General features: G+C 42.0%; 1 protein-coding gene across 3 annotated transcripts; it reads left to right on the forward strand.

The window, feature by feature from the left end:
• Positions 1-813: 813 nt before the first annotated feature.
• On the forward strand, positions 814-16,497 carry rab5c (RAB5C, member RAS oncogene family). 3 transcript variants are annotated; one of them, XM_048245272.1, is made up of 8 exons: positions 818-970; positions 2,721-2,795; positions 4,209-4,276; positions 7,133-7,538; positions 10,690-10,841; positions 13,013-13,135; positions 13,271-13,364; positions 14,652-16,497. In XM_048245272.1, exons 4-8 carry the CDS (start codon positions 7,373-7,375, stop codon positions 14,777-14,779), a joined length of 663 nt encoding a protein of 220 aa, XP_048101229.1. In that variant the 5' UTR covers positions 818-970; positions 2,721-2,795; positions 4,209-4,276; positions 7,133-7,372; the 3' UTR covers positions 14,780-16,497. The 3 variants fall into 3 exon arrangements, with proteins under 3 accessions (XP_048101228.1, XP_048101229.1, XP_048101230.1); XM_048245273.1 differs by lacking the exon at positions 2,721-2,795; XM_048245271.1 differs by lacking the exons at positions 2,721-2,795; positions 4,209-4,276 and having other exon boundaries at positions 814-970.
• The last annotated feature ends 690 nt before the right edge of the window (positions 16,498-17,187 follow it).

Consider the following 17,187-nt stretch of genomic DNA (forward strand, 5'->3'; position numbering starts at 1 on the left):
AACTGCATGTACAGTGCTGGTGACACAGAGTGTTTATTGTGACACCAGAGGTTCAACTTGTCAAACAACTTGTTCATATTGGCTGATAAAAGCATCTAGCCTAGTAGCCTACTTGTAAATTACATTTAATGGCGATTTCTGTTCTATACGAGGTGGCTGGTTGGGTCTTGGGTTGTAAAATCAGCCAGTCCTGAATCATTTACGCATTTACACAAATAACAAGTCCTCACTCTATATCATAATAAAAAAAAACATTCACACAAAATAACAAACATAGGCTAGCATGTTTTCAGTGATTTCATACTTTTTTGTAGCCTTCATAATTCCACATGTGTTCATTAATAGTTTTGATGAATCTACAATGTAAATCGTCATGAAAATAAAGGAAACGCACTGAATGAGAAGGTGTGTCCAAACAGTGTGGCCTGTAGGCCTATTGTATTTGCTAAATATAATTCGATTAATTTATCGTTCTACCAATAGCCTGTGGACATACAGTCCAAATTTGTTGAGTTTCTTATCATTATTTCTAATAAGGCCTAGGCTACTATTTGGCCTGCCCTCTGGAATTCTCAAAATAGTTTCAATCTTTCAATCTTGGGACTTCGTTCATAACACGTCTTGTCAAAGAGTTGGAATATTTTGCTGATGTCCCTACATAATACTCCGAGGTAGGTCCAATTTGCCTACATTTCCCAATAACTGTGTGAATGGTGGTCACATAGCATATGGTTTACTATTGATCACTGAGAATGTCTATCAAAAATGAATCCCACCTATGAGGAAGTAGAAGGATCACGGAAGTCGGCTTGGTGTAGGCGGAAGAGAAGGCCTGGGCCTCTGATGCAGAGAGAGAGCTGAGAACTGCGAAAGGGAAATTTTGACCAGGGCTGGATCTGTGGAGATTTGGGTTTACAGAGAACACCCTGACGCGCCAATAAAAAAACGCTCATATCGTCTCTAACAAGAGGTAAGCAACATGTCTATTTACTTCTAAACTTATGTTGTCCTGTGTTTTTCCATGTCGCCTGTATGTAACGTTAGTTGTATAGCATTCTAGCCAGCTAGCGTCAAGCGACTAGGCTGGTGGTGCTCTCTGACTGCTAGACCACTCGTCAAGCAAAACTTCGATTTATTTTCGGTAGGAAAACGAGTAGATGTGAAAATCAGATGACAGATATTCTCAGAATATCGGTCTTTGGAAAGTGAAACAGATTGCATTGCAGCTCGTGAATGAAACTGGACCCATTACTGAATTGTCTTAGAATATTGAGTGTAGAGAGCAGGAATTGCTAGCCAATGTTAGTTTAGCTGGTGGCCACTGGCCTGCTAACGCTCGCAATAGTTATTGCAGTTTCGATGGTGAAGGCTTTTGGTGTCCTTATCTGATGTGAGTTTTCTTATTAAAGGATTATTTAAGGTAGTGAGTATTGCCTATTTTGTTGTACAAGGCTGAATGAGTTGTCCCTGAAAAATGCGCAGCGGTAGCGTTAACGTTTAGATAGGCGAAAGCCTCCCTAACATTAACAAATGTTAGCTCTAAGTTACCTGATGTATGTGATGCTTTCCAGTTGATTAAATAATGGTAACTGTGTCAGTGCTCAACGGACTTTAACATAAGACATGTTGCATTTTGTAAGCTTATATGTCACATATCTGTCCCATTGTGTTAATGATAGCTAGCACTGACCTGTCCATAAATGGGTTTGGCACACCAGGTAGGAATGACTTTACCACCGCTTTAGGCAGTCTACATCATAGTTATTAATTTAGAAAGTGATCCATTGGCTACGATAGTCGTGTGTTCATTTTATGATCATAATCACTCTTATCTTGATATAGCTACATTATATGTGTCGTGGACGGCGTAACGTTAGCCAGTAAGGTAGACTACAGATTTTATGGAAGCTTGCAAACTAGTTGACTGTCAGGTGATGTCGATGTCAGCAATCTTAACTTTAGCTGCTACACTTGTACTCAAGCCGTTAACTTTGCTTTGAACTTGGGCAAGGCACGTTGTCCAAATATTACAATACGCGTCTTTGACTGACATATTCCTTAACGTTATCATATTCAAGTTTCTTACAAATTCTGAAGAGCTTACCTTTGTTAACCATTTTTATTGTTATGAGTAAGTCTTGACCGCGGGATAAATTATTACACGTTTTCATCATTAGATTAAGCGTTCGCTATGAAAAGGGTTTACGTCAGTGAGGGTGAGAAACCTGTCACATCACGCCACTTTTCAAGCGAAACTATTCCACATTCCCGTTAACGTTAGCAGTTGGTTGCGTGCATTCTCACACAGCTGAGTCATCGGCCGGGTTTTCTCTGAAATTGTCGATGTTTGTAGATGGGATAATTCAAACTATTGAAACATCTCTCGTTCACAGTAGTGGGGGGACTTTTCGAAATGTATGCCAGACTGTAGGCCATATATATTCTTTTTTTTCATTTTCATAGCTCGTGTGAAAATATGAGAATTTGTGTCTATAGGTTTATCCTGAGGTTAACCTTTGAGATGAAAAGGTTTTGTAAAGCATGAACATCAACTGCCTCAGACAGAGGACTGACTGTGTTGGACCTTGGCCTAGAGAAATGATTGCTCCGCAAGTTACAAGCGTGAGCAAGAGGCTAGCAAGAGAACGGTGTGGTCAATATGCGCTCCGTGATGATGGACAGCATTATCTCACTTTTCCAACTCTCGTGGTTCTTTCCAGCTTCCATTTTCTTCCTCTGTCGTTTCCTCTCGGTAGTACGTCCAGTGTCAGCAGGCCAGGCAGGGACGTTCAGAGGTGAGTCAAAGCTGGAGTAAATGGAGCCTGAATGGGAAAGCGTGTCAGAGGAGGAGCCTACTGAACTAGCGCAATCGTCATCTGTGAATCATAAAGAGAGCATTGGGACTCCAATGTGTGGGAAAGGTAGCTTAAAACATTTGAGTGCTAAGTATGATTAAGTGGTAGCAAAAGGTGTAAGATCTATCTGTTAAGGTTATGAATTTAGCAGAGGGTCTATACGAGTATAATAGTGACAACAAATACAGTGTGTGCAGTAAAATAGCAAAGTAGATGAGAAACAAAAAAAATCTAATCTACTTTGCGTGTGTATGCATGTGTGCATATGGCCGCATCTGCCAGATTAATGCTGCTGCTCATGTTTCATAGAATTGTAGTTAAAAGTACCTGCAACTGAGTTGAGTTACTTGTTAATGATCTGAGCTTGGCAAGCATCCTCTTTTTATCACTTGTTATCTTTTGCATGCACACACTGACAGACAGGCAGGCACACACACACTCCTATGATGGAGCCAAAGTGGACATTTAATGACCACTTTGTTTTCGATTGTGTTCTGTGACTTTAGGGTCAGGCTGCATGTTTACATGCTTCCCTGACTGAGATAAACAGATAGGGTGACCATTTTCAGAAACAGGAAATATTAAAAATAATCTTGTATAGCAGTCAGCTAGACAGACAACACCATAGAAACCTCACCGCTGCTTTAATATCCTTATTGAGTCAGATAATAGATACATGGCAGAAGCGCCTTCATTCTTTTAATAATAGCCTTAAGCCCAGCAGAGACCACACCCTGACTTGGCGGTTTGTGTGTGTGTGAGTGAGTGACTAATGCCACACAGACCATTTTTGATCCTTGAAGATGCATTCTCTTATCACCTTGAGCCAAGCCTGTGTGTTACCAGATATCATTTAAGCCACTCTCTCTTTCACTAACTCACGTGTATGTACACACAAAGGAAACACACAAAGGAAATATTTTCTTCTGTACTTTCCCCCCCTGGCTCAACCTTTGCCAGCAATGGAATTTTTTTGGATATATATATATATATATATATATATGTTATATATATATATATATATATATTACTGTTTTCTGCCTGGCTCAAAAAGAGGGGGAAGGCCTCAAGAAGCAGTACCCAGACCAGTTTTACTACGATCTACTGAGCATTTTAACTTGGGTTTAGAGACCACAATAACGATAATTTTGTGTGGTTTACATTATTCCAACCAACATTTAATTGAACATCTATTCTACACACTTGCAGAGTATGTGTTTTGAAATTGGTCATCCTAGTTGGTTGGACTATGGAAATCTGCATTGTTGTGATGTCTCTTCCCAGTTCAAATACTCCCCAGCAGGCCTAGATCACTGCCAATGCTGGCTGCACCTCTGCATCTTTTGATTTCAGATAATTGCTGGCAAATGGCGTGAAGTCGCTGTCAACTGCGTCCTTGAATATCTTGGGTGAATTCAGAGGTTTGTAAATAAAGTCTCTTTCTCACATGAGTTTCTATGTGAGTTGCAGTAAAAAAAAAAAAAAAAAACCTGGGATGGATAACCTTTTTGCGTCTTTACTCCCTCCCCATAATGGCAAAGTTATGGGATTCCACATGAAGGCATTTAACGGGTTTGAATCTCTGTGTGTACCTCTCGAGGAGTGAACTTGCAAGAGTTATTATCTTGGCTATGGACTAGATGCACAACATCTTGGTACGATATTGAAATCTTCAGATAACAGCTTAAGAATTTTATTATTATTTACTTTTAAAGTAATTGTATTATCGGATTCGGCAGATATGAACATTTCTGCAAATATTCCTGACGGAAAGCTGGGAAGCTGTGTGAGAATAAGGTATAGGATTTTTGGGACCCTTTATGTGTAAAATCTAGCAAAATGTGTGCTAGTAAGAGGTTTCAATGGTCCTCTGCTTGGACGGTGGACCAACTTGTTTGTTGGAAGACCGTTTAGCCTCACTGTAAGAGTTTCCCAGAACCTGTTGGTAATAAATGATTGTGCGTGTGTGTGTTCGTTCCTTGGAGAACCTCTTGACACATTTTCAGATGAACTCGCCGCCAGAACCTAAGTGTTGCCACTGGACTGCTGAAATGGCACACATGCCACATGAGTCCTTATTTGTGTGAACATCTTCAGTCTTCACCCACAGGCTCACACAATGTCCACAGTCCTCAGCGGAGGAGGAGCCAAACATTCATTTGTTCGTCTGTCTGTGTTTGTCTCCGCTAAGTGCCTCAATAAGTAGTAGGGGAGCTGAGCATACATTTTTCATTCTCTCCCTCTCTCTCTGTCTCTTTTGACCCACTTTCAGTGGTATGCCATTAATTCTTCAGCGGAGCTGTGGGCCTATGGAGGACTGATTGAATCCTTTGACTGAGCGTTCCTGTCTGTAATGGCCCCACCGTTTCAGTCTTGAGATTATCATTAGGGCGAATCATGGACGGACGTTTGTTGTTGGGAGACTATTGCTCGACCCTGGCCCAGTGTCCATCCTTTTCAGTTCTGTGCTGAGGGCACTGCAGAATCACACTGATGAGAAGTCAACCTCTAAAAGACACAGACACACACACACACACACACCTCGTCTCATTACTGCAATGAAGAAGCACTGACCTGACAACAACAGGCACAGGATTAGTCCAAAGCATTTGTTCCATTTCTCTTTTTTTTTTTTTTTTTTTTATCTTTGTCCCTTTTTTCTGTGGTTCCTGGCTTCCCCCTTTAAATAGTGGCAGCACATTTCAAAGTAGCGCACCTGCTCATTTGTGTTGTACCTTCAGGCAGGGCACACACACACTTGCATACACAAGTCACACATGCCACTGTGTCCTTTTATACGGAGTGACAAAAATTATGAGACAGCAGAGGCAATCTGTTTTTTTTCCCTTCTTGAGATCTTTAAAGAAACACATTGACGATTTTACTTACAACTTACTTTTGAAAAGATGACGCAAATGTTGAATGACATCAGTGTTTCCCATACGTTGACTTATTTGTGGCGGCCCACCACAATATCAACATTGACCACCGCACAATGATTTTCCAGGTTGTACTAAATTGTGCTTAAATCTGGTTAGCATCATAACCACGCTATGCTAATTTGTCAAAAACTGTTGCATTTAAGTTAATTCTGCAAACCAACCACCACAAATGGAATTCAATTATCTGGGAAACACTGGACATCTTCAAGTTCCTTCAGATGGGTTGGTCATGGGTAGGAATGAGAATCAAGTTCCAGTTCAGAACCCGTTTTACATTTTTCAATCCATCAAATCCATTCAAGTGTGTGTGAATGTGTGTGTCTGTGAATGTGTGTGTGTGTGTGTGTGTGTGTGCATTGTCTGATACTCCTGATCTGTCACATGCAGTGGATTAGACCTGGCCTAAAGGCTTGCTGCCAAAAGCAAGTCTGTTCTACACTCCTTTTCTCTTTTCTCCCTCCATCTCTCCCTTTCTTCTCTCCTGCCCTAGTCCGCCGTGTCACTCCACACATCCCTCCGATCCCTGTTTCCACACCATGCTTGTCGCTTTCTTTACCCCTCAGTTGTAGTAAATAGTTTTCCCTCTCTTTCCTCCTCTGTTCCCTGATCTCTCCCTCCTTCCCCTCCTCCTCTTTTCATTTCATCTGTTGTGTAGAACTCACACTCCTGAGGTCTGTGTGGGTATGTTCTCTGCACTGGACTATAGACCGTTTAGTGGTCAATCAGGAAGTAAACCCTGCAGCACCCCCCCCCCCCCTCTTCCCCCCAGGCTATGTTTACCTTTTATCTCAGGTAAATATAATCAAATGATAAGACAGGTAGGTTCCCGGGGAACCTACCTGTCCTTAAGTGAAGCTGGCTAATGTAGGTTTCTGTGTCATCAGAAGCAAACATATTGCAAACAGAACAGGGCATATGTCCTAGGAATGGCGCGGGGTTGTCAGGTTGTATCCATCAGGAGCTTATGAGGTCGTCTCATTCCAGATAAGACCATGGGTACCGAGGGGCATTTAGCCAACCGGGTTTGTGTTTATTACAAGAGTATGAAATGGCTAGTGAAGAGTTGATAGAATGCTTTGGAGAATGTGGAGCAACATGATAATTAGGATGACAATGATGTGGATAATATAATACTGTACTCTTCTCACATTTTTGTCTACGCCTAGAAAGGAAATTATACCGCCAAGATTTGCATATATAAAGTAAATTCATACTCATCCATTTGCAGAATAAAAGAAAATAGCTCAATGCATGTTTTCAGTCATAACACTTTGGAAGATGACAACCTGTTTATATGATATTAACATCATCCTGTGTTCTCTCCTTCCCTTCCAGACGGCCTTGCACTGCCCTTCTTCTCTCAAGACTCCATTGGCCCGGTCCAGCTTGGCACAGTACAGCCTAGTCCAGCCCAGACCTGTCCTGTCCAGACGAGAGACCCTTCTTTCTCACCCACGCGGCTCTTCTCTCCACACACACACACACACACTCTTCCAGATCCCTCGGACCCACCGTTCCGCCGGAGTTAGCCCAGCCTCCCCTCTCCTCTCCTGGGGTTAGCCCTGTCTGCACAGCATGGCGGGTCGCGGAGGACCAGCACGGACCAATGGGGCAGCCGCAGGCAACAAGATCTGTCAGTTCAAGCTGGTGCTACTAGGGGAGTCGGCGGTGGGCAAGTCCAGCCTGGTGCTGCGCTTTGTCAAAGGACAGTTCCACGAATACCAGGAGAGCACCATCGGAGGTACTGTGTGTGTGTTTGTGTTTGTTTGTTTGTGTTGTGTGTGTGTGTGTGTGTGAGAGAGAGCGAGGCGGGAATGGTGTGCTTGTTCTCTGTGGTATGTGAGCATTTCTCATGTCAGATGAGGGTTAGTTCAGTTCACTTTCTCAGGAGTGCTCTCAAAAGAGGAACTGTAATATTTGCTGAAGTCTTTGAGGGTGGTCCAGGCCGATAACGTCATCTCTGCCCACGTCAGCCACAGTTCCGATATGCATGTCTGAGCTGTCTATCACATGACTGCCACTTGAGCACACACTCACACACACACATGCGCACACAAGGAGTATGGAGGACATTGGTGTCAATAGTCTTCTCTGTACAAAGGAAGGAAACTGACTAACAATGGTGGCTTCCTCGATCCAGTCGACTAGCGTCAGCCACTGTCTTTAGGCCAAAGTGTGTGTGTGTGTCTGGTTTCTACCTGCGGCTTCCTGGACAAAACGCAGCAGAACTACCACAGTATACGGGATTGCTAAAAAGAGCAGAGTGCAAGTCTGATAACTTCTGGGGTGCGCACGCGTGTGTGTGTGTGAGTGAGTGAATGTTAGCAAGACAAAGTCTGCAATACTGTGAGTGAGGGGGAAATGTGTGACCCATAGGATGGATGGATGGGGCGAGAGCGACCCAGAGTCAACAAGGGCTACAGAGTGTGTGTGTGTGTGGGTATGGGCTTGGCTCTGAGAGGCAGGATATGGGATGCTTACAGCAGCATGGCTGAAGGAAAGCGTCAGCAGGTTTCCTTTTTTCCCCTCTTCCTCCCTCTCGCTGTGGTTTGTTTCTTCAATGTGCCGTCGTCAGTGGGCTGGTCAAAGGCCATGAGGCTTTATTGGTTAGACAGAAAGAGGGGTGAAATCATGTGACTCAGAGGGCTGAGCAAGCACAAAACTCTCAAGTCTGCAGGATTACTCCATAATTCTCTCCCTTTACACCCCCCACCCCCTCCCTCTGTCTCTCTCACTCTCCCTATCTGTCGGACTTGTATAATACCAGTGCTCTACGGTGGGTTGCCTGCTGTTTCTAGTTTGTCTTTAGGCCAACTGGTCCTCTCTTTGGCCCCTGCAGTCTGAGGTGCTTAGCCTGCCTAACACCAGACTGATCCTTAAAAGACAATTGAGCTGGGAGGCTTCGTTTAGTTCCAATTTCCAAGGAGTGTAACCAGCAGGGAAATTAAACTTCCATTAACTTAAATTAAGGCCTTAACTCTTACCAAATATTTTCGGAAGTCTAGCAAATACATCTTTCTTGTGAATGAAGGTCTTTAAAAAGCAGCTGTTTACTCAATTCCTTAAAATCTAAGTCTGTTCTGTAATACTGAGCCATCAGTAGCACAACCCCTGGTTTTGTTACATTACATTACATTTGGCTGACGCATTTTTAGCCAAAGCGATCATAGCACTCCTAAGCGTACTTCCTTGACTCCTCGTATTAAGTCTGACTGCCCCATACTGGATAAGCAGTTGTGACTAATTCCTGGCTTTTCAGGTATATTGGAAATTGTTTTGACTGTTTTGTCTGGGTTCACCCAGGCTATGAGGTCAGGGCTCTACAGTGCGCCCATTTCACTCGCACTGGTGCGAATGACTTCTAACCATGTCAATGTTTGTCTACAAAATACACCGCAACATCGAGAAACATTACTGGTGCAAACCATAGAATCACGTCACGAATTCAGCATAAAAACTACACCTCCCATCAGCGTTAGCAGTTTCGGCGTTGTGACTGCGCTAGTAGTCGCTTCTATCAAATCCAAGAGCGGAGGAAAGTTAGACTAGCCAGCCAAGATGCAAAAGATTGAAGAAATTAGTTCTTCTATCCATCAATTCATTGGATATAGGAGGAACAGGATGAGATTCTGAGAATGCAGTGAGGGAAGGAAAGGTAACCTAACATGCCTTTTAGCCCAGTTGATGTATTGGCTGCAATATGCAAAATATAGCTGTAGCGAACCGGCACAAAAGTAGCCTCCCGTAATACTCCCATTTTATTCAAAGCTACAACTCCAGGCTTCCACGCATGCTTGTTTGTTTACACCGAATACAAGCTGAAGTGCAAAACGAAAGTAGGCCTAACGTTTGCCTACTTTCCCCATCAATGCAGATATTTCAAATAAAAACTAAAAGTATAAAACATATATCCTTGATTAGCCTATGTTGGGTTTTGTGGAAGAGAAAATTTACTGTTTTAGTAGTAGTATTAGGCAGTATGCAGTCAGATAGGTCACCATGGGCATATTTGATTTAGCTATAGATGGATTCACAAATAAATAAATTAGCCTACATTTGGCAGGATACTTGATATACAGGCTAAATGCAAATATGGTATTATATTATTTTACATTAACAAAATGTGGGGATAATAGAACAGACTGAAAATAAAGTAGGCACTGATCTTTAAAATCCTGTTTCCTGTAGCCTAAATGTTGTCAGTCATTCTTAATATTCGCAATAATTGGTGCACTGGCATGTTTTAACTGTTAGCTGCAGTATAATGTTAGATTATGTGTAAGTTAAAGTACAGAACTGACTGTGCGCCCAAATTTTTGTCTGTGCTCCTAAATTTTTTTAACTTGGGCGCACAAGTGCTCCTGAAAAATAAAATGTTTGTGTAGAGCCCTGGAGGTGCTTGTTTGCTTTAGAAATGACTGCATGCTATGTATGCATTGACTTTTTGAGAAGATACACTAGTAATTTCTTTTAATATCATGTGTTCTGTGTTTCACTGTTGCCATGTCAACAAGAGAAAATGGTCAAGAGATGAGCAGCAGTATTTTGCATAAGTGTGTGTGTATGGGTAAGCTTATGTGTACCCTATATTTTTGTGGGGGGCTGCATTAATTAGATTTCCATAGTGCTTGGGAATCTTCAACTTGTAGCTTTAGTCTACAGTTAGTTGTCTCATGATTTCTGGAGGTCTGTATGTACACATGCTGTTAAGCATGTAGTGTTGTAAAGTATCACAAGTGCTTTTCAGTGAATGTGTGTTGAAATGAACAGGTCACTGTTATTGTTTTTTTTTTTTCTTTCTTTGCATGTTGCATGAGCATACATGTAATATATCTCTTTCTTCTCCCCGTCCCTTCTTTCTTTCTTGCTCTCTTTTTTTCTGTCCATTCCAGCTGCGTTTCTCACACAGACTGTTTGTTTGGACGACACAACGGTAAAGTTTGAGATTTGGGACACAGCAGGGCAGGAGCGCTACCACAGTCTGGCCCCGATGTACTACAGAGGTGCACAAGCAGCCATCGTAGTCTACGACATCACCAACACAGTAAGGAACACACACACACACACACACACACCTTATTATATAGAGGAATGCAAGAATTGTAAGCAGCCACAGTGTGCGACATAACTGAGCAAGACTCCTGCAGGTGTGAGGCAGACAACCAGTCAGAGGAGCTTAAGCAGCTGTTAAGCAACCATAATATTGGGGGTAGGTGAAAGCTATAATAATATGACCTAACCCCCATGTGTTCAGATCTGCAATCCCTTTATTTTTATGGAGCATTTGGCCTCTTGTCACACACATATTCACACACAGACTATTTAGCCATAGGCTTGTTAAAACCAACTCTTGTACACAGATGCATATCAGTCACCTGCAGGAATGTGATTCTTTAGTGCGCTGACTACAGCTAGTAGTTAAAGTTGATGATTGTTTTAATAGCTACATCTCAGACTGGCCTTTGCTCCTTATAAATTACCTTGCTACCGCAGCGCTCTCAGCACATGTGTATCATGAGTGCTTTCTCCTGTGACACAGCAACAAACCACACTAAAAAAACATAGTGCTCTCCTGTGTTAAAGTTAACACACCACACTGAAAACATAGTGCTCTCTCCTGTGTTAAAGTCAACACACCACACTGAACACAGTGCTCTCTCTGTGTTAAAGTCAACACACCACACTGAAAACATGGCCTCCTTGGTGGAGGTTGCTAGTTATCTTTACACTGCGCTACCTGTATCAAAATAATTAATGTCATTTACCAGAGATTTAGGTGTCAACAGACTACATGTTGGTGCAATATGGATTCGTGGCAAGACAAGCATGGATGCCCACTGTCCTACTCAGTCAATGTTGTTTTGCCATTTGACACTAGGGTTTTAATCTGCCTGAAGTTGTGTGTGTGGTCTAGGGATGGAAATGAGCACCTGCCACCATTTGGTGAACTTTCCAGCCAATAAATTCAACAATCTAGCCGCGAGCTAGCATACCACAAATATACAGTCAGTCCGGTCGACTGACTGTTAAAAATAAGAAAGTGTCTGTAGGGATGTCATGTAATGTTACCAGCCTATAAGGGTAAATCACACTGATTTGGAGTTATCTACAATAGCTACCAGTGAGGGAGCCGCCACCCGCAGCATATAGGCACTGGCACAGAGCTTCACTTTCTACCACTATCTGTTGCTATGCTTTCATGTGCCACTGCTACGCTTATTTCAGGATGACTGCATAAGCATAAACCTAGCGAGATCTGTGGATTTGCGTTGTATCTTCACAGGCTAATATTTTCACGCAAATAGTTCTCTTTTGAAGTGGCCCACATAGCCTAGGCTACTATTTTAATCCGGCCTGCAACACCTTCACGGAAAACTGTGACACGCAGCTATTTAGACCTATGAGGCAGGCGGACACACATCTCCACACCCATTTGTCGTCGTGGAATATCTCTCAGACTCTTCACTTGATTCATTATAAACAGTCAGAATAAACAGCAGAACTTACCGAACACAAAGGTATAAAGCATTTCCCTGTACAATTAGCCATTCCAGAGTAATCTGGTTTTGAAATTGTAGCAAATTTCTACATGGTCTCCAACTTTAGGCTTTTGTAATAGCCTACATGATTTCATAAAAGGCCAAATACAAAATAAATGTTAAAAATATCACCTAGATAACAGTAAATATTAAAATCAGAGGATATACAAGAGTTTGTCAATGTAACCTTAATGATTTATTTCCACAAAATGCTATATGCATGTATTAAAGCTGAGCTGTACTTATTGTTCAATGCATGATTTCATAACAGACCTAATAGAAAATAAATGCTAAATGTTAAATGTAGCCTAGATATCTGTAAATATTTAAATCAGATGATGCACAGTAGCTACATCATGTTGGATAGTTGGATAATAGGATGCTCCAGAACTCACACAAACAGAGTCTTAAAGGAGCCACACCACTTTTATGACAAGACAGTATGGCATGAATGTGGTTTTGTTGACCTTTAGTTTTGTTGCTACTGTGCATAGAGCACAATCAGTACAATTAATTGTTTTCACAATAATTCTGATAAGCGTGACCATTTTGATTACTATAATCACGATATCACATATTACATCAAAAGTTGGAATCCACCAGCCACAGTGGCAGGTGGACAAAATATTTCATTTCTGGTGTGGTCATGTACACGATGTGTGGTTGATGTTCCCAGGACACATTCACTCGTGCAAAGAACTGGGTGAAGGAGCTGCAGAGACAGGCTAGTCCCAACATAGTCATCGCCCTGGCGGGGAACAAGGCCGACCTCGCTAACAAGAGAGCTGTAGATTTCCAGGTACAGTTACTCTTTTCCTTTTCTCTCTGTGCTTTCTATGACCTTATCTTTCTCTTCCCCTTTTGCCTACCTGACACTTGCTCTGTTTGCCTCACCCTTTTTTTTTTTTTTTTTTTTTGGCCTTCTCGACCGCAGGAAGCACAAGCCTACGCAGACGACAATAGCCTGCTCTTCATGGAAACTTCTGCAAAAACTGCGATGAACGTCAATGAGATTTTCATGGCCATAGGTAAGGCACACAAAAACATTGCCGATATCTAAGCTCGCTGGTATTCGGTTATTAAGTGATGATGGGATAATAAATCTCTTTCCGGGTCCCACGGCTTTTAGAGCCGCTCATTTTTCTCCGTAGACAGTAAAATAAAATAAAAAATCCGCTATTCAGAGTAGCCTTTAAGAAAATTGTCATCCTACTACTTGCTTGTTGCATCAACCTAATAAAATCCTATTTTTTGCGGAAGCCTGGATGTTACCCTTGATTGTATCATCTGGCTGCACAGCTACAGTAATTACTCTGTTAAAGTACAGCGATTTTGTTTTACTCTTACTAAAACGGAGGTGATGTTGACAAGGTTTACAAGTTCCGAAAACCGGCTAGCTGCGCTGGTAAAAGTTTTTTTTGACGAAAAAGCTGGTGGACCTGTGACGTCGAACTTAACAACCGGATATAAAGCTGATCAATTCTTAATCCATAAGGTACTGGTGCAGCTGAATGTGTTTTAGAGTAGTTTAATACAGATGTTGTCTGTTGTTGTTGTGTCTGTTGTTGTGAAATGCTGGCAGGGGTCTTTGCAACAGGCAGTACAGCCTTCTCAAGTGGAGCACTGCGCTTCACAAGTGTGCAGATAGCAGGATGGAACTGAAGCAGTATGCCAGTCATGCGTGTGCAACAGGTTGTCAGTATTTCAGTCAAGTATCAGTACGGGGGTCTATGCTAACCTAAGGCTATACCTCTTACTTCGCCACCAACAGTGCAAGCTGATCTAGTAGGCCTTTCCTAAACCTAGTTGGCAGCCAGACAACAATGTCTTTGCTCTCTGAATAATTTTCACATTCTATTAGCCCTGGCTTCAGTAGCACTCCTAATACTGTTTGTAACGCTTCGTCTGGCTCTAGCACTGCTGCCATTGTTGAAACTACATTTCAACAATGTCCTCATACTTTGCCACCCCCAGATTGCTGATTGGTTGGGTTCATCATTTCGTCTTGCTATAATCTCAAAGAAATCTGACCTGGGGGCAGTAAGCGGGTAAAGCAACAGGCTCTTGAATCTGATTTAAGTCTGTTCTGAGGCTCCGGTTTTAGCTTAATTGATTATGTGTGTAGCTAAGCAAGTATGCTGGACAGGGATACATGCATGGTGCAGAAGGAAGGCTGGAAAGCTTCAGGTTGCAGGTCTGAGAACACTTATAACTTTGACTTTGACTGAAGAAAGACCGCAGAAAGGTTGTTTCTATTGGGGTGGGATGCTTTCTGTGCATCATTCTGAGACGGACCATGTTTCCCTCCCCTCCAGCAAAGAAACTGCCGAAGAATGAACCACAGGGCGGCGCCGGAGCTGGAGGACGCGCCAAGGGTGGAGTCGACCTTCAGGAGGCGGCCCCTCAGAGCAGAAGTGGCCAATGCTGCAGCAGTGGGAACTAACTCCTCGACCAATCACAGGCCAGCGATAAACAAAATGACCGAGAGTATCAAGAGGCACACCAACAGACAGTATCAGTGGATAAACACATACATACACGCATCTGTGTGAATCATCAGTTTGAAATGACTGTCAATCGAGTCCACAAAAAAAATACCATTTTGTAGAGTAAAACACATATCTGTACCCACTTAATGGCCATTTATTCCAAACCCAAATTTCCCCATGTGCAGTGGGATATAAACCAATAAACTAACAGACTGGGCTTATGAATTGATCTTTTGATATTGAAAGTGACAGTGTCTGCATAGTCTGTGACTGTCCAAGAAACAAACACATAAACCAAGCCAGCTGACTGTCTGTACAGAGCACATACACACACACACACTTTCATACTCCCCTCACATACACACACATACATGTGCACTAGATATAGACCATCAACAAACAAACAAACAAAAATGAAACACAAGTCCTGCTCCACTGGGTATGTGAATAATTGGAACCAGTCGCACTTCAGGGCCTCCTGCTCTTCTCCAGTGTCTGTGTCTTTCCTTTTAAAGAGAAAAGAAAATCACAAACAACACAGCTGAAAGGAATAACAGACACCCTCCCTTCCTTCCTTCCTCCCTCCCTCCCTCCCTTGCTCTTTCTTTCTCCATCTCAGTCTCTTGGCCTTCTGTCATTGGTTCAGCTTCCATTTTGCCACAGTATTTCAATGATATTTTAAGCTACCCTAAGATCTTCCCACCCATCCCTCGTTTCTCCTGGGTGGGTGCATGTAGCCAAAATGATTGAGCTTCCCCTTCCTTGACCCTCTCCTCTTTTTCTTTTTCTATACTTTCTCATGCGGGATGAGTAGAATGAGGTTTATCTTTTGTTTGGTTTTGTTTTGTTTTTGTGTATATGATTATTCTTGAGAGAGGGATAGAAGATGGTGGGGGTTGTTTTTTTTTCCTTTCAGGTCTTGTAGATTCTGTATTATTTCATTGTCTTTATTAATGTTGTTATAATGATTATCTTTGTCATATTATTACTACTACTACTACTACATGTCTGGCACAAACAAATGGAGTATGATTTCATAGGCTAGACCCTCTTTATATTTTTGTGTGTCCTGTTTTTTCCCCAATCATGTACCAGATATGAAACTATATGCATAGTGCATTAACAGTTGTTATTACACAAATGGCATTTTAGCATTAATGAATCTTTTTTTAATCATTCAGATATGAAATTACAGATGTGAAATTGAAATAACAACATAGTCAGACCAGATTTCATCTCTCTTTGACCAAAATCACGATTATGTGTATTGAGAAAAAAAATATGATGTTGTATTTGTACAATGTATTTTTGAACAGCACTTTACACCTGAAGGGCCCAGCCACAGGGTACTGAGGCCTCCATTGTTGAGCTTCACCCCGCACCTTCATAAGATCTACTTAATCATTAAAACAGTGATGACTGACTATGGACATAGGGTGCCAGGACATTCTTAATGTCAGGAAAATAAGGCCCTTTTTGCCAGTGCAGTTTGACGTAGCCACCATTGTTCATGTTCTACCAATGAACATGCACGTTATTGCTTGACAATATATAGCGTAGCTTTTGTGTCGGAGACGCCCTTCAAGTAAAGTGCTACTGTATTTTCTTTCTCCTCTTCATACATGTAACAAATCAGTAGTAATTGTCAATACAGTACCTTCCCAATATAAAATACTGTCATCCTCAACTTTGTTTCCTATGGAGAAAAGATTCCTCTACTTCTGAGGTCTATGGTATTGAGTGGTCTTGGTCTATCAGTCCCGCCATGGTTTTGTTTTGATTTTTCTGTTTGTCTTTTTTTTACTTTGGTTATCTGTAGGGTTTCTTCTGAATGGTGTTGTTCTGTGTCTGTCTCTTTAGGCATCTCAGACTAGCACAGAGTCTGCTGCCAGATGGACAGCTATTTGTTGTTTGTTTTTTTTTTTTTGGGGGTTGGCAGAGAAGGGGTATGGGAGATGTCATAAAAACAGCTAATTGTAATTTTACCAATAAACATGGGGGAAGGTAAGTCACTGTGGCTCTGTCTGGTCACTAACATAATGCTATATGGACAAAAGTATTGGGACACCTGGCCATTACACCTGCATCAACGTTTACGACATCCCTTTAGAAATCTGTTGGCATACATAGCTATAACAGCTTCCAGTCTTCTGTGTAATCTTTTCCACAACATTTTGAAATGTGTGTGTATTTGCCCATTCATCCAGAGTAACACTTGTGAGGTCAGGCACTGATGTTGGTTGAAAAGGCCTGGCTCGCAACCTGCTTTAGTTCATCCTAAAGGTGTTCGATGGGGTTAAGGTCGGGTTGACCACTCTATGCGGGACAGTTTTCAACACCAAATTCCCCAACCATATTGTTA

Source organism: Alosa alosa, chromosome 6 (assembly GCF_017589495.1).
Source record: "Alosa alosa isolate M-15738 ecotype Scorff River chromosome 6, AALO_Geno_1.1, whole genome shotgun sequence".
NCBI lineage: Eukaryota > Metazoa > Chordata > Actinopteri > Clupeiformes > Clupeidae > Alosa > Alosa alosa.